General features: G+C 45.4%; 1 protein-coding gene across 3 annotated transcripts in view; it reads left to right on the plus strand.

Moving 5' to 3' along the window:
* The window catches only part of COBL (cordon-bleu WH2 repeat protein), a 586,035-nt gene that overhangs the window by 257,435 nt on the left and 305,991 nt on the right, over positions 1-22,609 (plus strand). For all 3 annotated transcript variants that reach the window (XM_073630596.1, XM_073630595.1, XM_073630597.1), the window contains one exon: positions 7,097-7,180. In XM_073630596.1, coding sequence (XP_073486697.1) covers positions 7,097-7,180 — 84 coding nt within the window. The remainder of the gene's footprint in view (positions 1-7,096; positions 7,181-22,609) is intronic.

Consider the following 22,609-nt stretch of genomic DNA (forward strand, 5'->3'; position numbering starts at 1 on the left):
GGGTTCTAATTTTAAAAGTCAGCAGCTACAGTATTTGTAGCTGCTGACTTTAAAAAAAAATAAAAACAATTTTTGGGGGAGGTTCTGGAGCTCCTCTTTAAGTTGTTTACAAATGAAATATAGGCTTTTTTTGAATTTTGCACATTAAGACTAAAATTAATGAACCAAGGGAATAAAATATTTTATTTTCACAGGGCTGCCATTAATTCTTTATGCCCCCCCCCCCCCCCCCCCCCACATCTGAAAATGCAGCCTGTTTTCCGGAGAAGGAAATTGACAATTTACAATTGACAATTTAAAAAGATGCAGAGACTGCTTACCAGCATTTCCTGCATGTACAGCTGCCCATTCAAATGAATTGGCTGTTGTGCCCCTCCAAATGTGACCCGCGCCAATCACATATGTAAATCTAGCCTTACTGGTTTAAAAAAAAATTGAAAAAGAAACCGCTCACACCCAAGTTCAGATTAAGCCATTTCGCAGTTAGTTAGCCAGTAATGGGGATCTGTATGTGTGCAAAATCATAAACCTGTAGATGTAAAATTCAGTCAAAAAGTAGCTGCTAAACAGTGTGGCTTGCCTACTGCCACTTCAGTTGTCCCCAAATGATCCTAGAACTTTGACTTACTCATTGAAAGACCAATGGTTAGATTTTTCCACTCAACTCCCTGTGTGCACCAGTGATCCTTCCTGTGCTTTCTCTGTATTCCTTGGGTTTTCCAGCCTTCTGCACCCTGTGCCTGTGTCCCTCGTGTTCACTCATGTTCAATTGCCTGTTTCCTACTTGAGTTATCCTAAAAATTCCAGTTCTTGTATGTCTTTGCCAGTCTGTTTCTCTGTGTATTTGACAATCCTTTGTTATCTTCAACTGCATTCCCTGCATGTGTTTCTCCACTGTGTTTCAGGGTGTTCTCATTTACCTTTGCTTGTGTACCCACTGCCCCAATGCTGCAAGAGAATCTTACCAGCTCTCAGTTGTAGCTTACTTGGGTTAATCCAAGGACAGCAATCTGGACACTGCATGCAGCGCAATATCTCCCCCCTTCAAAGGCTCTGGTGAAGACCAGGGGCGTCTTAGACCCTACACCTCTGCCCTTCTCAGGGCTCTCACTGTCGCTAAGCAAACAGTCACTTTTGCCACCCTCTACCCACCTGCTGCAAATCCTAGTCAGTCCCTTCACCCCTAGTGGGAGCTGGTTCCCAATCCATGACAGGCCCCCATAAGACTTTTGTTTTGAAATCGTATAGGGGCAACAAACCGTTGCCCCTATATAAATCCTGTATAATAATAATATTAATAATATTAATAAAACTACTGGTCTACTAGTCAGTTTGCAAAGTATGACTTTGTGTACACACCTTTATGGTATTTTATTGAATTCATGATCCAGCCCAGAATAGAAAATACAGTACTATATTTTCTCTGCATGAATCTTTCTGACTCAAATTGTTATATGTTTCATTATAAACCAATATTGAATCAGCTTCAATAACAATATTTTTCTATCAAATCCACCAGCATTTTTATTAAAAACTAGTGTTCTGTCTTGTTACAACCCTGATTATTTAATTTATTTTACATGTTTACTTCTTTTGGTTAGGTAGCTACGACTTGTTTATGCGATCACATGTAAAATGTCATTGTCATATTTTTTTTTTGCTTTTGTTACATTTAATTGTTATTTTTTATTTGTTCAATCTTTCTCTCTCTCAATTCAATTAAATTCACATTAGCTTTAAATACAAATACATTTTAGCATTGCCAGAGCAGTTGAATTTGTATGGGAAAAGGGGGGGGGGGTAGCTCTAAGGCAGTCTTTGGGGGATTAAGGGGTATTATAAAGGGGGATAGGGGAAGAGTCGATGCAATGGATTTTTAAGTCCACAATTTTTCATGTCCCTCTCAGTCTCACATATTGTGCAGCTATTTTCACTATTGGCTCCCCTTCTCCCAGTAGAGTAGTAGAGTTTGAAGTTTCATCTTCTCTTCTATAGGGGGGATGAGAGCAGAAAGTCTCTGGAAGTGTGTGTCCCTCATTGATGAGTACTTGGGGCACTGTAGTAGGCATAGGCCCTCATCCTCCAGGACCCCCTGGTCACATTGCTGGCACAGTCTACTTTCCCTGGGTTTGTAGGTCTGTCTGTGCTGTCCTAGTTCAATTTCCAGGCTATGGGTCTTGTAGCACCTCCAGGTTTGGGGCCAGTTTGTAGCCTCTCTGCAGTGACTGGTAAACATTAGTTTCTTGGAGTTTGTTATTTAGTTTCTCCATTCTCCAACATATTTTTCTTTGGAATCATGCATTATGTTTTTTTTTGAGATTTCGTCTGGCTGAATTGTTGGGAGTTTGAATTGTTGGGAGTTTGGGATAGACAAGGCGCTAAGGAGTTGCTGCAGACCACAAGGCTTGGGCTGGTCTTTATTGGTCAGTAAAGCTTTATGGTCGTATGAGTTAGGACTGCTGTTTTGTAGGCGGTCCCAGTATGATAGCAAAGTAAAAGAAATCTGCCCAGTTCAAACTCTTGGAAGTGCTCTGATGGACTTGGAGGATGTGCTTGCAGAATTCCAGATGAAACATTTCTGTCAGGCTGGAGTCTCATTTGGATTGGTCTGGATAGGTGACAGGACTACAAACTTCACTTCCATAAAGAAGGATTGGGGTGATGATGCTATCAAATATTCTGAGCCAGGCTCTCACTGGTGGTTTAAGTTGGTACAGCTGTCTCCTGATGGAATAGAAGGCTCTGTATGCCTTGTCTTTTAGTGTTTCTATGGCTGGCTTGAAACTTCCTGATTTGTTCATTTCTAGGCCGAGGTATGAATAGCTGTTAGTTTCATTAAGAGTGCAGTTGTTTAATGTAAAGGAAGGGCTGTTTGTTTCGTGTTCTTCCTTTGGAACACCATGATTTTTGTTTTCATTGAGTTGATTAGTAGTGCCCATGCGTGTTGTAGGTCTTTCTCTGTTGGTAACAGTAGTATTTTGAAAATAACCATATGAAACATGCACATATAGGGCCAAAAGTTACCATATGTTGCCAGCTTTAGATCTAGTTTAAATAACGTGTATGCTAAATGTATAGTATGATTTGCAAAAGGTGTCCAATTGTTCTTAAAGTATAAAGACTGTGTAATTCTTCATGTGTCATCATTGCATGGTACTGATATAAATATTGCTCTGGACAAAAGGTTAAAACACTTCTGAACTTGATAACGTTTATAAAAATTATTTAGGTTAGCTATCTAGAAAGTGACATTTGATCCTGAGCAAAATAGCTGATTTATCAGAGTGTAGATAAGGCAATAGCCTTGTAAATGTTATTTATGGCAACCATAAGGAGTGTACTACTTTATTACTCCCACTTGTTTCCTGCATACCTTTGCACATGCACAAATGTCAACACATACAAAGATTTCTACAGTAAATATGTATGAAACCCAGTCTCAACTGTGTGCTCAAAACATAATTACACTGTATCTGAGCACCAGGGCCGTCTTTAATATTGACTTGACCCTAGGCAATCATTTTCATGGGCCCCTCTTCCATGCAATTTCGCTCTCCACCTGCTCTGAGACATACAATAAATAGCAGCTAGACTCAAAATCAGTTTACCGAATCAGATCAGACAGTGATTGCGATTGGTTGTCAGAGGTTACAGTGTATCATTACCACTCACTGACTGGCTGCTAGAGGTTACAGCACACATTATGGCTCACTGTTTATTTTCTAGAGGTTACAGCACATGACTTCTGCTTGTTGGTTGGTTGCTAGAGATTACTGTACATCAGTACTGCCCACTGATTGATTGCTAGAGGTTACTGGACATCCTTACCACTCACTAATTGGTTGTTAGAGGTTACTGCACATTATTACTTCTCAATGATTAGTTCCTAGAGGTTACTGCTTATCCTTACCGCTCAATGATCGGTTGCAAGAGGTTACAGCATTACTGCCCACTGATTGGTCGCTAAAGGTTACAGCACATCATCTCATGCCTGCACACCATGGACTGGGGAGGTGAGGGGACCCATCAATAGACAGAAAACTCCTAGGGATCCTAGGACTCCTGGGATCAGTGGCAATGCTGGGGGAGGGGAGGTGTGATCAGTGGCAATGCTAGGGGGTTGATGGGTTCAGTGGCAGTGGTGTGGGTATGGGATTAGTTAGGGGGCACTACACTGTGGCAAATTCTGAATCATGTAGAGTAAAGCTGGAAATCTTTGGGAAGTATATAGTAGGGGATTCTACCAATGTAATGGGGAATTTACAATGATCATCAATGTGAGGGGGGATTTACACTGACCATCCATGTGAGGGGAAATTTGCACTGACCACCATGTAACTGGAGATTTTACGCCACCCACCAATAGAGAAGAGTGATTTCTACACTTACACAAATGTAATAAGAGCATTTACACCAACCACCAGTGTAAGGGGGATGTACAATGACCTCCATGTAAGGGGGAATTTACACTGACAACCATTGTCAAGGAGATTTGTACTGACCACCAATGTAAGGTGATACTTCTACACCGACCACCAATGTTAGGGGGGGGGTTACACTGACCACCAATTTAACGGGGGATTTACACTGACCACCAGTATAAGGGCATTTCTGCACTTACCACCAATGTAAAGGGAAATGTACACTGATCACCAATGTTATGAAGTATTTACTCTGACAACTAAGGTAATGGGGGATTTTACAGCAACAGCCAATAAAGGGGGATTTCTACACTGGCCACCAATGTAAGGGGGATTTACATCCACCACCAATTTAAAGGGGGCTTCTACATGGACCACTAATGTAAGGGAGGATGTAAAACTGACCACAAATGCAAGTTTTTTTTTTAATGATTACCAATATAAAGAGGAGTTTCTACACTGGCCACCAATGTAATGGGGATTTACACTGACCGCTAATGTAATAGGAACATTCACATTAACCACCAATGAACGGAGGTATTTACACTAACCACTAATGTAAGGGGGACCTTCACACCGCACACTAATGTGAATGAAAGGACTGTACACCAAGCCCCAATGTAATGAAAAGATTTACACTGACCACCAATGTAACTGAGACATTTAGTCTGCGTTCACATTTGTGTGTTGGGAATACATGCAAAATCACTTTCCTGACACCACAGAAACATGCTGCCCTTTAGCAGATACACAGCAGTGCCATTAATTGTTAATGACACCCTTATGCATCAGCTGAGATGTGCGTATTCACATGCATCAAAATTCAGAGTGCTGTGGCACCATGTTATTTTGAACAAGGGTTCTACCTCCAATTTGCTTACCTTTGCAGAACAGGCTGATGTTAGGCTTAATGACTATAGTTGTAAGCAGGTCTTTCAAGCATGCCCCTTTACCTCCCTGGTGGGCAGCATTAAGCAGAAGTGATGGTAGATTTGACCTCAGGGGGACATGATATACATATTAATGCCGCCTCCATTTACATATCAATGTTGCGGTCCATGACTATATACATATTGATGCTGCTGCTATTTACATATCAATGCAGGTTATTTACATGTAAACACTGGGTCTGCAGGTGAGCCATCTGTACATGGCAATAGGGCAGGGCTGCTCAGCAGCAACAGAACTTTTCCCTGAGATATCGGGACACAGCACGGGACTAAAACTTCAAGGGATAAGTAGATTTAAACTGGGATAGTTGGCAAGTATGAGGCAGCTGCTTTGGGCCCCACAACAATGATGGGGCCCAGGGCAGCTACCCCTTTTGCCCTGTCTTAAAAACGGTCCTGCTGTGCACCACAAACCAAAAACACAATTTTTTTTTTTCACAAGAAGAATTTTTATTGAAATAAAACTTCCAACAGTATCAACGCAGCACATAAAAAATAGCGAAAGCAGGTTACAGAAAGACATTAGTGTAGCAAATTCCAGTGCAATATTCATTATTACAAATTTACTATGACAATACAAAGGAGCCTGCGTAAAAACTGAGAGAGATCCCTCTGTGATTACACAAATTTTTAAACAGGACATCGGTATCTAAATGAAAACAATAATAAGCGAGGGGGGGAAAGTAGAGGGGGGAGGGAAATGACAAGAGGAGGCAAATGATGGCCAGTGCCATACACTTGGTCCCAACAGAGTTAAAACCTCTCAGGGCTGTACATTTAAATCAACATCTGAGCCCCAAGAGTCTATCCATGCAGACCAAATTTTGTCAAATTTCTTGGGACAATTGCGATTCATATATGGTCTGTAATTCCCAGGTACATATCGCGTCCCTTTTTGAATATTAGTACTACGCTTTTTGCCAATCATCTGGTACCCTTCCAGTTAATAAGCTTTCCTTAAGGGCCCTTTCAGACGTGCAGATCCGTATCCAGCCATCCGCTTGCTCAGCAGGGATCGCTCCATTGATCCCCGCTGAGCCGACGGATGACAAGTCCGTCTCTGCACACTGTGCAGGGACAGACCTGTCAGATCTCTGCTCTCCTCTATGGGGGGGTCGGATTATTATGGACTGCCTGTCCGTTTTCATCCGATCCACCAGACGGATGGAAAAGAGGACATCCATTCGTCTGGATTGTGTGAAGCAGATCAGATCGGGGCGGATCGGATGTCAGCAGACATGTCACTGCTGACATCCGTCGCTCCATAGAGCTGTATGAAGTGACCGTTCAGACCTGCTGAAAAAACTGACAGGCGGATCTGAACGGTCCGCATGTGTGAAAGGGCCCTAAAAGTTAGGAATAATGGTCTGGCTATAACGTGGCTAAGTTCTTTGAGGACTCTCGACTGTAAGCCATCTGGTCCTGCTGATTTGTTCATATTAAGTTTTTCTAATCTTTTTTGAACACTGGGTACATTCAATACACTGTTATTAGCAATACTGTCATCTTCTTCCTTCGCATAAGCTCTGCATAAATTAGGGGAAGAATGTACTTAATACAGTTACCTTCACCCTGTCACTTCACCAACTTCCCTGGTCATCTTTTATAGGGCCAATATATTTCGACCACACTTTTTTACTATTAATATATTTGAAAAATATGTTGTGCTCTTTCCGACCTCTAGAACAGAGTCATAATGTAAATTTACCTTTTTGTTTGTGGCAGAATGAGACGACAATAGGACGCGCGGATAGTGATGATTACGAAGAGATTTTCCAGACTGCATCTACCAGTGGGCAAAGGTGTGAAGTGAGTGAATTTTTTTTGTTTTATGCACTATACACTAAGTACTTATAATATTTTGGGTTTCTGTTAATTATTGTGTTCTCCTAGCTTTGGATAACCTTCATGTGTCCATAAACTTAAAGTGTACCTAAAACCAAAATTTTTTTCTTTCCCATCTGTTGAGGGACAAAAGAAGTCTTGCATCTTCAGGTTATACTGCCATCTTAATTAGGATTGGACACTGGAAAAAGGAACTATTTTTCTAGCTCACGATAACCCCTCATACTATGAACATGCTTAGTTTTTTGTCTAGTGTCCTAGGAGGATGGACACCTTCTTCAGCTGCACTTTTAAAACTAACCCATTTTTTTACTAGTACATTTTCTTCATTTTAATTCATTAAAGACTCTGCTCTACCTGGCTGATAAAGTTGATCTTTTTGATTGCAGCTGATGCAGCCATCTTCAGCTTGGCTTTTGGAGTGCCGCATTCAACTCTGCTGGTCTGGACATTGTGGAAATGGGTGACCCCCAGCTCACACTCCACTTATGGTTTCAGGGCTGTTTCCTCTGCACCTTATAAAGGTGATAAGCCCCCGGGGGCACGCAGCGTGGCGATCGGTGGTGCTGTGTGTCACTCTGACACACTGCATCACCGAACGTGGTAAAGAGCCTATGATGTAATAACAGCTGATCACAATGGTAACCATGACATGTCGTTAAATGGCTTTCCTCTGTTCGTGCTGACAGGGAGAGCCGATCGGCAGCTTCCCTGACAGGGGGGGGGGGGGGTCTGCACTAATAATCAGCGCATTGATTATCAGTGCAGCCCCCATCAGAGGTGCCCACCGAAAATGCCAATCAGTGCTCACCAGATGCCAATTAGTGCTCACCAAAATGCCAATCTGTGCCCATCAAAGTGCCAATCAGTGCCTATCAAAATGCCAATCTGTGCCCATCAGTGACGCATGTTGGTGCCCTTAACAGATGCCAATCAGTGCCCATCAGTAATGACTGTCAGTGCCTCCTCATCAGTGCTGCCTATCAGTGCTCATCAGTGCTGCCTATTTGTGCCCATCAGTGCTGCCTATGGGTGCCGCCTATCTGTGCCCACCAGTGCTGCATATCAGTGCCGCCTATCAGCACTGCATATAAGTGCCTCCTCATCAGTACCCATCAGTGCTGCCTATCAGTGCCATTCAGTGCTGCCTATCAGTGCTGCCTATCGGTACCCATCAGTGCTGCATATCAGTGTTGCATATAAGTGCCTCCTCATCAGTGCCATCTCATCAGTGCCACCTCATCAGTGCCACCTCATCGGTGCCCATCAGTGCCACCTCATCGGTGCCCGTTAGTGCAGCCTCATCAGTGCCCGTCAGTGAAGGAGAAAACAAAATTTTATAACAGAAACAAAGAAAAACTTTTTTTTTTTTCAAAAAATGTTGGTCTTTTCTAGTTTGTTTAGCAAAAAATAAAAAACCTAGTGGTGATAAAATACCACCAAAAGAAAGCTCTATTTGTGTGAAGAAAATTATAAAAAAATGATAAAAAATGTAGTTTGAGTACAGAGCTGAGGCTGTCAATCCCTCCCTGTCACCTTTTTTCTCTTGGTGTCAGGAAAACTTGTCAGAAGTGACTGATAGCAGAGGAACAAAGCAGCAGACAGAAATGACACTTAGTGCTCTTAATTGAGACAAGTACACACTATAAAGGGATATGCTTTGTTCATATTTCATGTCTGAGGTTTACAACCACTTTAACCATCTCCCACCCACACTTTAACCACCACCCTCCCACCCACACTATAGCTGTGTCCTTTGGACACAGCTGTTCACAGATCGGGGTAAAGAGCCAATCAGAGCGGCTTTTTACCATGTGACCAGCTGTGTCCAATCACAGCTGATCACATTTTAAACAGGATTTGCCGGTTATCGGCAGTCTTCTGTATTATAAATAATACATGTTATTTTGTTTTAAAAGCCTGTTTCATGAGACTATTCCTTTTTTTTAAAAAATCATTATTGTTTTAATATTAAATAAAAACCTTCAAACATATATCAAATACATTCTGAAAATAAGTTTTACCAACTTAAAAAAATTGAGTAAGTTACAAGAAAAAAATAAGTTAATATCACTTAAAACTATGGCTCCAGACAAGTGGTGTAGTGGTTAGCACTTTTGCCTTGCAGCAAAGGGGTTGCTGGTTCAAATTCCGACCACTACATTATCTGCATGGAGTTTGCATGTTCTCCCTGTGCCTGCATGAGTTTCCTCCCACACTCAAAAGACATTGGCTCCTGTCTAAATTGGCCCTAGTATGTGTATGCAGTGCTGTGTTTTGGCCTAGGGCGGCAAAAAAGTCAACCCCCACACGAGAAAAACCCAAGCCCCGCGGCCGCCTCCCGCACCAATGCAGCCCCCGGCGGCCGGCTTGATGTAGTGGAACTTGCAGGGGCAGACTGACCGGAATCAACAGAACATCTGTCCTGTTTTAAACGTTTCACAGTGATCGCTCCGAGACCAGCTTAGCGATGGGCAGCGAGCGCCCTGTAATTGGCCGAATGGGGTCATGTGCAGGCGGCCAACATGGGCTTCTGCGGTTGGCCCCGAGGGAGCTGGTCACGTGTGAAGGCAGGGCTGGTTTGTGAGTGATCGCTTCACGCGTGAGTCCCGCCTCTCTGCCTGGTGCGCTGTGTGTCTCCTGAGGTCTCTCTCTCATCTGCCCTCTCACCCCCTCTCTGTCAACCTGTGCCCCCCCGTCAGCAACCCTCTCTCTCAGTGCCCCTCTGTCAGCCCCCCTTCCCCTCTGTCAAAGCTCTCTCTGTCAGTGCCCTCTGTCAGCCCCACTCCCTCTCTGTCAGCGTCCTATCTGTCAGTGCCCCTCTGTCAGCCCCCCTCCCCCTCTGTTAGCGCCCCTCTGTCAGCCCCCCTCCCCCTCTGCCAGCCCCCCTCTCTGTCAGCCCACCCCTCTATCAACCCCCCTCTCTGTCAGTTCCCCCCTTTCTGTCAGCGCCTCCCTCTATGTCAGCCACAGCAGGGTGCACCGTGCCAGCCAGCCACCCACCCACTGTCAGCCCCCCTTCCCCTCTGTCAGAGCTCTCTCTGTCAGTGCCCTCTGTCAGCCCCACTCCACCTCTGTCAGCGTCCTATCTGTCAGTGCCCCTCTGTCAGCCCCCCTCCCTCTCTGTCAGCGCCCTCTCTGTCAGACCCCCTCCCCTCTGTTAGCGCCCCTCTGTCAGCCCCCCTCCCCCTCTGCCAGCCCCCCTCTCTGTCAGCCCACCCCTCTATCTACCCCCCTCTCTGTCAGTGCCCCCCTCTCTGTCAGCGCCTCCCTCTATGTCAGCCACAGCAGGGTGCACCGTGCCAGCCAGCCACCCACCCACTGACCCACAGCAGGGAGCCAGGCCAGCCACCTGGAGCAGAGTGCATCATGCCAGCCAGCCACCCACAGCAGGGTGCACCATGCCAGCCACCCACCCACCGACCCTCAGCAGGGAGCCAGGCCAGCCACCCATAGCAGAGTGCACCATCCCAGCCACCCACTCACTAGCCCACAGCAGGGAGTCAGGCCAGCCACCAGTAGCAGAGTCCACCCTGCCAGCCAACCACCCACTCACTGACTCACAGCAGGGAGCCAGGCCAGCCACCTGTAGGGTGGCCAGATTGCACCGTGACAGCCAGCTACCCACCCACAGCAGAGTGCACCATACCAGCCACCCAACCACAGCAGAGTACACCGTGCCAGCCACCCACCCACTGGCTCACAGCAGGGAGCCAGGCCAGCTACCCACAGCAGAGTGCACCATGCCAGCTGGCCAGCCACCTACAGCAGGGTGCACCGCGCAGGCCACCCACCCACTGACCCACAGCAGGGAGCAAGGCCAGCCACCTACAGCAGGGTGCCAGCCAGCCACCCACCCATGGTGACCCCCCCCACAGCAGGGCCATGGTGCCAGCCAGCCACCCAGGGTTACCCACCCACACCAGAAAACCAGCCAGCCACAACAGGGTACCAGCCAGCCACACAAAGGAGCCAGCCAGCAATGGTGACCCAGCCACAGCAGGGAGCCAGCCAGCCATGGTGACCCATCCACAGCAGGGCAAGGGTGCCAGCCAGGCACCCATGATGACCCAACCACACCAGGGAGCCAGCCACCAACAGGAGCTAGTCACAGAGCACACTGGAGCCAGCCAGACACAGAGGACGCGGGAGATAGCCACAGCTACAGTACCCATAGTTAAGGTAAGAGGAGCGCTACACAGTGCCAATTTTATTTCTACTTTGTGAGAGATTGGGGCAGGGGTGAGAGTCATGGTACAAGGAGGGGGTCCCATGGGGACCAGAGTGAATGAAGGTGTTCACTGTACAGTCTGTTAGAAAGAGGCCCCCTCCAGTTCCCATTCTACTCCTTTTCAGTTTCTAATAGGACCTGGAGGGGACACTTTCTAACAGACTTTCTAATGGACACAGAGAGGGCCTCTGTTAGAGAGAGACCCCCCTCCAGGTCCCATTATACCCCTTTGTAGTCTCTTTATTTTGAAAGATTGTTATTAGACAGTGTTTTAAAGAAAAAAAAAGCAGAAGTTGTACTTTGTGCAAAATGACGGGGTGGGGCCAGGTGGGTCATGGGTGGGGCCATGGGTGGGTCATGGGCGGGTCCTGACAGGGGGTCATTGCTTTATTTGGTCTTGTAAATATGGGTAATAATATGGTGTATGTATGTGCATGCTTGGCTAAAGGGGGGGGGAGAGACTCATGCCCCCATAAGCGGCCTGTGACTGGCTGCATGTAAGGTGACTGGCAGAGGTGGAGCCTAATGCTCCGCCTACCTCCTCCACGCAGCTTTCATTCACTGCATCTTCTCCCCGGGGCGCAGTCTCCTGGAAGTGGGGAAGGGTACCTGTAAAAAACAGGTACCCGCCCCCCCCTCCCCCCTGAAAGGTGCCAAATGTGGCACGAGAGGAGGGGAGGAAGCCAATAAGCCACGTTTGGGTGGAACTCCGCTTTAAACAGTCTACATTCAGTGAATATTCATGTACTGCAAAGTGCTCCGTGCTATATAATGAATACATAATTCATATACACTAATAAACTGTGACATTATGAAACTGATGAGGCAGTACTCTTAAGCTGCACTGATGGTCACTGATAGGCTGCACTGGTGGCCCCTGATGAGGCCGCACTGATGGGCACCGATGAGGTGGCACCAAAGAGGTGGCACTGATAGGCACTGATGATGGGCACTGATATGCTGCACTGATGGGGACTGATAGGGCTGCACTGACGGGCATTGATAAGGCAGTGCTGATATGCTGCACTGATGGGGACTGAAAGGGCTGCACTTATAGGCACTGATGAGGTTGCACTGATAAGGCAACACTGATGGGGACTGATAGGGCTGCACTGATGGGGCTACACGGGCAGGGCGGGTCTTAAACAGGAAGGGGTGTGGCCTTGACAGGAAGGGATGGGTCATATTTAAATTAGGGGGTGCACGGGTTTAGTCAGGCCTAGGGCAGCACAAAACCTAAATACACCACTGTGTGTATGTATGAATGTGACTTAGGGATGTTAGACTGTAAGCTCCTTGAGTGCAGGGCCTGATGTGAATTCAAATTGGCCCTAGTATGTGTATGTATGAATGTGAGTTAGGAAACTTAGATTGTAAGCTCCTTGCGCACAGGGACTGGTGTGAATGTATATGTAAAGTGCTGTTACATTGACAGTGCTATATACAAGCCTGAAGTAAATCAATAAGTTAATGTATGTATTCCTAACTTAAAGCTATGGTCTAGAAACTGAAAAAAATTGAGTAGGCTTTACTTGAACCTATGGTCCAGAAACTGGAAACATTTAGTTGGCTTTACAGTCTATAAACTGAAAAAAATTGAGTTGGCTTTACTTAAAACAACAAAGTTGAAAACATGAAAAGTCTAATGAGTCAGACAAGAATAAGTTCAGTTGACAGTACTTAAAAAGCTGATGCAAATAGTTGCCTCATTTTTTTTGAGTAGACCCAGCACAATATTTTTTACAGTGTGTATTATCATGACAAAATCATAGAATGTGTACAAATGATTGCATGTGTATCAGCAATTCTGCAGGTTTAGATATGTGTTTATGGTTTGTTTATTTTATGGTTATGTATTAGTAGTGTGAATGACGTCAGTAATTTGTGCACCCAGACATAGCTGTTGTTCATGTTAGTGAAGATTACTCCCGTATATGGAGATATTTCCACATAAGGTAGGGAAGAGCATAGTATTTTGTTTATTTCATAAAACGTCATAGATCTAGCAATATCTTAGTCACTGGTAAAACATGAGTCTATTTTTCTGAGATAGGACTGGTAATCTTCTGGCTCGTAACTCTTTAGCAAGGAAAAACGGCATAGACAACCAAGTGGTTTTCCAACTTCTCTCAATAAATGTAAAGCGTTCTCTGATTGGACTAAGAGGAAAGGCAGGGAGATGACATCATGATTTCCACCTTGTCCAATCAGAGAATACTTTGCATTCACTGAGAGAATGCAAAGTGTTTTCTAAATGGCACTCAAGCAACCTCCTGTGATCAGGGCAGCGGCTTGGCATGGAAATAGAAGCCAGTGACAATCACAGTAGTCGTGATGTCAACTACACTGATTTCCAGCTTCCACGGGGATAGGACAGGTATGGCACATGCATAATTACATTGGAGTGAGGAGCAGAGGAGGGAGGAGTCTTGCTATGGCGCTGAGTAGGAGAACGACGTAGGAGCACCTGGTCTCCAACCCCATGTGTCCTCACTAATGGATCGCCTCTTGGTGCTCTTCGCCTTGCCTGCCTACCTGCCCTGCCAAACCATCAGCCCGATATACCAGAGCACTCCCGAGCAGACTAGAATCTTTTTACCATTTTATCACACTTACGGTGGAGGGATGCGTGAGAAGCAATAGCGGTAAGTCGGGAAACCTATATCTGCTCCCCGCCGCTGTGTGACGGAGCGCAGGCGCTGTTCCCTCCCTCCCCCCACCCTCATCCGGAGACACTAGAAGCTGAACTTTGTGGTCGGCTAAGGGGAGCGATGAGAGAGGTGGAACCAGGAGAACGAGAGATTGCCTGTGGAAGTATAGGGAAGTGTCTCACTCTCCCTCTCACTCTCCCTCTCCGGCACCCGATCCCTCGCTTGAGTCGTTGAATTCGGGACCTGGAGCCGTGCCATTAGGGAGTAGGAGCGGATGCATCCCGTGGAGACAGGAGATAGGTAAGGGGGAAGAGGCCGCCAAGTGCCAGGAAACCGGCAAGCATTTACAGGGAAGAAAAATTTAGACCAAGAACCTGATCCCTCTGTTCCTACCGGAGATCTCTGGAGGAGAGCAGAATCGAAGTTCTGTGGAGGAAAGCCAGCAGCTGATCGGGAAATGGACTACAGCCCCCCTTCAGATAAGTAAAAGTAGTAATCAAATGCTAAGATTTTTGCATGTAAATGTAATACTGAGAGATGAAAAGTGGAGGTGGGACACTGTTGATTACTGCTTCTGACTGCGGCACCAGTTGCGATAATATTATGATAATATTTATTACAGACTGCCTATAGTGTAACAATTAATAGATCTTGTAACGGGACATACCTGCACTGAAATTCTGGTTTATTTTTCTGGTTGAAATATTTGAGGTGGTTTCAACAACCCTTCACTGTGATCGGTGGAGCAGGACAAATGGGCAGTGGAAATTGTCCGACCTTTCACTCCCACATACCCCCCCCCCCCCTTTTTTTTTTCCTGTGTCCGCAAGGTGGGAAATGAGGGGTAAGACTGGAAGGGGAGGTGGGGTAGTGGCGAAATCCCCACGCCCGAGCGTAAGTCCCACCTCTGGACCAATGAATAAATATGTGACACAGAGAGGAAACGAAGAAGGGGCAGCAATGGTCTCAGAAAAACAACAAAACTCTAAAGGGAGACAATTAGAGAATAAGGAAAAGAAAGATAAAAAGGGCCATAACAAAACACTGATGGACAGCAGCACACTATCAGACAATAGAATAGAGCAAGATCCCGAAACAGAAACCCTTTCTAGAACACTGGGTGAATAGAAAACGGTCCGATTACCTACTATGACAGATATGGAAAGAATGTTTGCGACCCTAGAAAACTTATTAAAAACAAATGACAATACTCCATAAAGACATTGGAAACACATGATTGCTAGAATAGAGGAAGTGGAAAAAAATCCGATACGCATGCAAGATTGATAAAAGAGTTAAAAAGTGAAATTAAAACATTAAAACAAGAACAACAGGAGCAGGCATATAGATTAGAAGACCAGAAGAACAGGGAACGGAGGAAGAACCTAAGAATTTGAGGACTCCCGGAATCTTCCCAGACAGAAAATTTAAAAGATGTTATCTGGCGGGTCTTTAATCCAATTATCACCAAAGAAGGAACGAACAAAATAAAGATTGAAAGAGTTCATAGAATAAGAAGGCTGTCGGGCTGTCGAGTGAAACCCCAAGAGACATAATAGTCAGATTTGAAAGTTGGAGGAAGAACCTAAGAATTTGAGGACTCCCGGACTCCCGGAATCTTCCCAGACAGAAAATTTAAAAGATGTTATCTGGCGGGTCTTTAATCCAATTATCACCAAAGAAGGAACGAACAAAATAAAGATTGAAAGAGTTCATAGAATAAGAAGGCTGTCGGGCTGTCGAGTGAAACCCCAAGAGACATAATAGTCAGATTTGAAAGTTGGGAAGAAAAAAGTCAAATTTGGAGAAACCTGAAGGGAAAACCACCTATTGTATACGAGGGAAAAGAAATCCAAATCTTTCAGGACCTCTCACAAGAAACCTTGAGAAGAAGGAGGACTTTAAAACCCTTATTAAAAACTTTACAAGAGAGTGAAATTCAATATAATTGGGGTTTTCCAGCGTGCCTGATCGTAAAAAGAAATGGAAGAACTATGAAACTGAGATTCTTGGAAGATATCCCTGATTTCTGTAAAACTTTGGAAATTCCACCACCAAAAAATATGGAAGAAGCATCCAGAAGATCAGATATACAGATAGTGGATGAAGCACATTGGCAGTTGGTGTCCAGGAAATAGACTAGCGGGGAGAGGAGATTATGGTGGTAGGGTAAATTAATTGATAGGAAGAGAAGGAATAGAGGAGGAGGCGTTGGCGGGGAGGATGAGAAGGGGACCTGGATGCAAGGCGCTTTCTGAAGCTACCATCCTAACTGTATAGGGGAAGGTAGTCTGAAGTGCCAAGTAGATTTCCACCTCAAATAAAAGAGTAGGGTTAAAAAATCTCCTAAAAAATAGGGCACCTGCACCTGCATTGGAGCAAGCTGGACTCTAACAATGAAAAAAGAATTATACAGAGAATTCAGCTTTATTGTAAAAACAGCTTGATGATATACAATAAATAAACTTCCCCACTGTGAAAACAGACTACTGATGTAATGATATCTCGCATCAGCCACTTGTCCTTATTAGCTACATTCTGTATAATCATCATTGTATTTCAGGAAGCATGAAAAATGTAAACTACAGTTCCCAGCATACACTGTGGGAACTATAGATGAAATCACAGAAGGAGGTGTTCACTTTTCTGTCTTTTATCAAAAGGTCCACATCTTCAGCTCCTCTATGACACAGGGGTGAAAGCTTACCTGAAAGGCAGAGGATGGCAGGTCTAATTTATGGGCTAAAGGAATTTGTAAGGCCCCTCCATCCAGACGCAACTGAATATTCCCATGTTCAGTTGTAATTCCTTTGTAAAGTACTCTGCTGTCTTAGAAACAGCAGTGTCTATCAGAATGGCAGGAGGCATACATGTCATAGACATTTAGGAAGTGATTTGCCCGTCATTTTATGTATGATCTGTTGGTCATCTTAGAAAGCATTGTATTTTCAGTCAGTATGCTACAACATACATGCTTTATTTAAATACACAATTTTAGTCTTTGTCAGTAGATTCACTTAAATATATAATACATTTTGCAAATTTATTTAGCAATGGTAGGAGTGGGGGGGGGGGGGGGCTTTTTTAAATACTCCCTCTGTCCACGGAATAATCCCATGGCTGAGGTTCCCTTCATCCCCCAAGAACGTATTTAAAGTTTTGGCACCTGACGGATCATTGCGTGCATCTAGAGAGCTTATCAGGATGGAATGATCTGCCCACCCAAAGCCAGTGCAGTGGTTATATGGTGTGCAGAGCTTGCTGTGTGGGTATGAGTCTTCCTGTGCCTGGAAGAGTGCTCACCTGTCATGGCTCTGTCATCATGGGCATGTTGTGGTAAACTTGTTGCCTAATGCTACGTACACACGATCGGAATTTCCGTCAGAGTAGATTCTGACGGTCTTTCTGACGGAGTTCCGACGGAGTTCCGCTGAAACGGGCTTGCCTACACATGATCACACCAAAGTCCGTGCGTTTAGAATGCTATGACGTACGACGGGACTAGAAAAAGTAAGTTCAATAGCCAGTAGCCAAAAGCTGCCCTTGCGTCGTATTTGGTCCGTCGGACTAGCATACAGATGAACGGTTTTCCTGATAGGAATTGAGTCATTCAGAAAGATTTGAAACATGTTCTATTTCTAGGTCCGTCAGAATTTTAGAAAGAAAAAGTCTGATGAAGCCCACACACGATCGGAATGTCCGACTGACTTTTTCTGCCGGAAAGTCATGTGTACACGGCATTAGGAGTACTTTGGAGTGGTAAAAAATAATCTTTGCTGTTTTCATTTGCTATGGCCTGCAATCTGTGAACTGTAGTAGCACAGGACACAAGCTATTCATGCTGCTGCTATAGTTTAAACCAGGGGACTCAAAACTTTCTAAACAAAGGGCCGGTTTACTGTCCAGACTTTAGGGGGGCCAGACTGTGGCCCTTAGGAGTAGAAATTGTCTTGGCGTCAGTGGGAGTAAACAATACATCTTTGGTATTAGTGGGAAGAATAGTGCCCTATTGCTGGTGTCAGTGGTAGAAATAGTGCTCCACTGTTGCTGTCAGTGGGATTATTGGTGCTCCATTCTTGGTGTTAGTTTGAGCAATAGTGCCTCATCATTGGTGTCAATGGGAAAAATAGTAACCCATTGTTGATGTCAGTAACAGGAATATTGCCCCATTGTTGGCGTCAGTGGGACAAATAGTGTCTTGTATCAGTGGAAGGACAAGTGCCCCAAGGGCTGTGTAAAGGCAAGCAGAGGGCCGCAGTTTGAAGACCCCTGGTTTAATCAATACATCATAAGTGAACTATTGGTGAAACTTATAATGGCCAAGAAGTTCTCCTGGCTGGGAGCTCACTTCAACTATATTAGTAACAGAATTATAACAGCATTTTTAGAGTTTTTTCCCTGTTGCAATGGAGGTGATTTACTAAAACTTCCAGGCTTTTTTGTCAAAGCTTATTTGAACAAGCTAAAGTTAAAGCTGATAGGCTACCATGCACAGATGCACCAGATTTTGCACCCTCCAGTTTTAGTAAATCCACCTCAGTAAGACTACCAAACACCAATTCTGGTGCTTATTCTTGTGCAGTGCTGGCAGTTAAAATTTGCAGTGTCAGTAGTAAAATTATTATTGTGCTAATGATCTTGCTGGGGGGGGGGGGGTGGTATTGCTGGAGATTTTTGCCGATGTGGCTTATTTTACATCCACAAACTCATCACTGTACCCATGGCCCCCTAGCACCAGCACAGCACTTCCAAAAAATGTCTTGAGCCGCCCCTGCTGGCCAGTCATCTAGGGCTGCCACCTTTTCATTAGGCCAAACCCGAACACTTAAGCCGACCACGGCAATTTTTATTTTTTTTTTATTTTTTTGCAGTATACCCTATAGCAGGGGTAATAAATTAAAATTCACAGAGGTCCGGTCAGCAAAATTTTCTTCCAGCAGAGGACCGAACATCATGTCATTACCCGTGGCGCCTTTTCACATGTGCCAAACCGCATGTTGCTGCCGCACTAATTTGGAAAAGATGTCAAAGACGTCTTTCTCCGTATTTCTTGCAGGTAGTGCAGCCCATTAAAATGGGCCCACCTACCCACGACATGTGCACCTAATGCACATGTACAGATCTGAACCCATCCTTACATCAGCATCCTCAGTTCCCAGTGCACATCAGAGTATCAGAGTCCTCTCCCTCTTGATGAGTGTCCTCAGGTCCTCCTTTATATCACCTCCCTCCACAGTAATGTTCTCACACTTCCTTGACACCAAACCCCCCACCAGTACTGTCCTTTGCCCCTATTTGCATTATCCTCCCACATTACTATCCTCAGCCCCCTTCACATTACTCTCCTCATTGCCCCCACATTACATTCTCAGCTCCCCCACATCCCAGTCCTCAGCCTCCCCCAATTTAATGTCCTCAGCCCCCCACTGTAATGTCCACATCTACCCCACTGTAATATCCACATCTCCCCCACTGTAATGTCCACATCTCCCCACTGTAATGTCCACATCTCCCTACTGTAATATCCACATCTCCCCACTGTAATATCCACATCTCCCCACTGTAATATCCACATCTCCCCCACTGTAATGTCCACATCTCCCACACTGTAATGTCCACATCTCCCCACTGTAATATCCACATCTCCCCACTGTAATGTCCACATCTCCCCACTGTAATATCCACATCTCCCCCACTGTAATATCCACATCTCCCCCACTGTAATATCCACATCCCCCCACTGTAATGTCCACATCCCCCCACTGTAATATCCACATCTCCCCCACTGTAATATCCACATCCCCCCACTGTAATGTCCACATCCCCCCGCTGTAATATCCACATCTCCCCACTGTAATGTCCACATCTCCCCACTGTAATGTCCACATCTCCCCACTGTAATATCCACATCTCCCCCACCGGAATATCCACATCTTCCCACTGTAATGTCCACATCTTCCTACTGTAATGTCCACATTTCCCCACTGTAATATCCACATCTCCCCCCCTGTAATATCCGCATCCCCCCACTGTAATGTCCACATCCCCCCACTGTAATATCCACATCTCCCCACTGTAATGTCCACATCTCCCCACTGTAATGTCCACATCTCCCCACTGTAATGTCCACATCTCCCCCACCGGAATATCCACATCTTCCCACTGTAATGTCCACATTTCCCCACTGTAATATCCACATCTCCCCCACTGTAATATCCACATCTCCCCACTGTAATATCCACATCTCCCCACTGTAATGTTCACATCTCCCCACTGTAATATCCACATCTCCCCACTGTAATATCCACATCTCCCCACTGTATTATCCTCAGCCCCCCACTGTAATGTCCACATCTCCCCCACTGTAATATCCACATCTCTCCACTGTAATGTCCACATCTCCCCCACTGTAATATCCACATCTCCCCACTGTAATGTCCACATCTCCCCACTGTAATATCCACATCTCCCCCACCGGAATATCCACATCTTCCCACTGTAATGTCCACATCTCCCCACTGTAATATCCACATCTCCCTCACTGTAATGTCCACATCTCCCCACCGTAATGTCCACATCTCCCCAGTGTAATATCCACATATCCCCACTGTAATATCCACATCTCCCCGCTGTAATATCCACATCTCCCCCACTGTAATATCCACATCTCCCCACTGTAATGTCCACATCTCCCCACTGTAATATCCACATCTCCCCACTGTAATATCCACATCTTCCCACTGTAATGTCCACATTTCCCCACTGTAATATCCACATCTTCCCCACTGTAATATCCACATCTCCCCTCTGTAATAGCCACATCTCCCCACTGTAATGTTCACATCTCCCCACTGTAATGTTCACATCTCCCCACTGTAATATCCACATCTCCCCACTGTAATATCCACATCTCCCCACTGTAATATCCACATCTCCCCACTGTATTATCCTTAGCCCCCCACTGTAATGTCCACATCTCCCCCACTGTAATATCCACATCTCTCCACTGTAATGTCCACATCTCCCCACTGTAATATCCACATCTCCCCCACTGGAATATCCACATCTTCCCACTGTAATGTCCACATCTCCCCACTGTAATATCCACATCTCCCTCACTGTAATGTCCACATCTCCCCACTGTAATGTCCACATCTCCCCACTGTAATATCCACATCTCCCCCACTGGAATATCCACATCTTCCCACTGTAATGTCCACATCTCCCCACTGTAATATCCACATCTCCCTCACTGTAATGTCCACATCTCCCCACTGTAATGTCCACATCTCCCCACTGTAATGTCCACATCTCCCCACTGTAATATCCACATCTCCCCCACTGTAATATCCACATCTCCCCACTGTAATGTCCACATCTCCCCACTGTAATATCCACATCTCCCCACTGTAATGTTCACATCTCCCCACTGTAATGTTCACATCTCCCCACTGTAATATCCACATCTCCCCCACTGTAATATCCATATCTCCCCCACTGTAATGTCCACATCTCCCCACTGTAATGTCCACATCTCTCCACTGTAATGTCCACATCTCCCCCACTGTAAGGTCCACACCTCCCCAATGTAATATCCACATCTCCCCACTGTAATATCCACATCTCCCCACTGTATTATCCTCAGCCCCCCACTGTAATATCCACATTTCCCCACTGTAATGTCCACATCTCCCCCACTGTAAGGTACACACCTCCCCAATGTAATATCCACATCTCACCACTGTAATATCCACATCTCCCCACTGTATTATTCTCAGCCTCCCACTGTAATGTCCACATCTCCCCCACTGTAATATCCACATCTCCCCACTGTAATGTCCACATCTCCCCCACTGTAATATCCACATCTCCCCCACTGTAATATCCACATCTCCCCACTGTATTATCCTCAGCCCCCCACTGTAATGTCCACATCTCCCCACCTTAATATCCACATCTCCCCCACTGTAATATCCACATCTCCCCACTGTAATGTCCACATCTGCTCACTGTAATATCCACATCTCCCCACTGTAATGTCCACATCTCCCCACTGTAATATCCACATCTCCCCACTGTAATATCCACATCTCCGCACTGTAATGTCCACATCTCCCCACTGTAATGTCCACATCTCCCCTACTGTAATGTCCACATTTCCCCACTGTAATGTTCACATCTCCCCACTGTAATGTCCACATCTCCCCACTGTAATGTCCACATCTCCCCAAATGTAATGTCCACATTTCCCCACTGTAATGTCCACATCTCCCAAATGTAATGTCCACATCTCCCCACTGTAATGTCCACATCTCCCCTACTGTAATGTCCACATTTCCCCACTGTAATGTTCACATCTCCCCACTGTAATGTCCACATCTCCCCACTGTAATGTCCACATCTCCCCAAATGTAATGTCCACATTTCCCCACTGTAATGTCCACATTTCCCCACTGTAATGTCCACATCTCCCCACTGTAATGTCCACATCTCCCCACTGTAATGTCCACA

The sequence above is a fragment of the Aquarana catesbeiana genome, linkage group LG05 (assembly GCF_042186555.1).
Source record: "Aquarana catesbeiana isolate 2022-GZ linkage group LG05, ASM4218655v1, whole genome shotgun sequence".
Taxonomy (NCBI): Eukaryota; Metazoa; Chordata; class Amphibia; order Anura; family Ranidae; genus Aquarana; species Aquarana catesbeiana.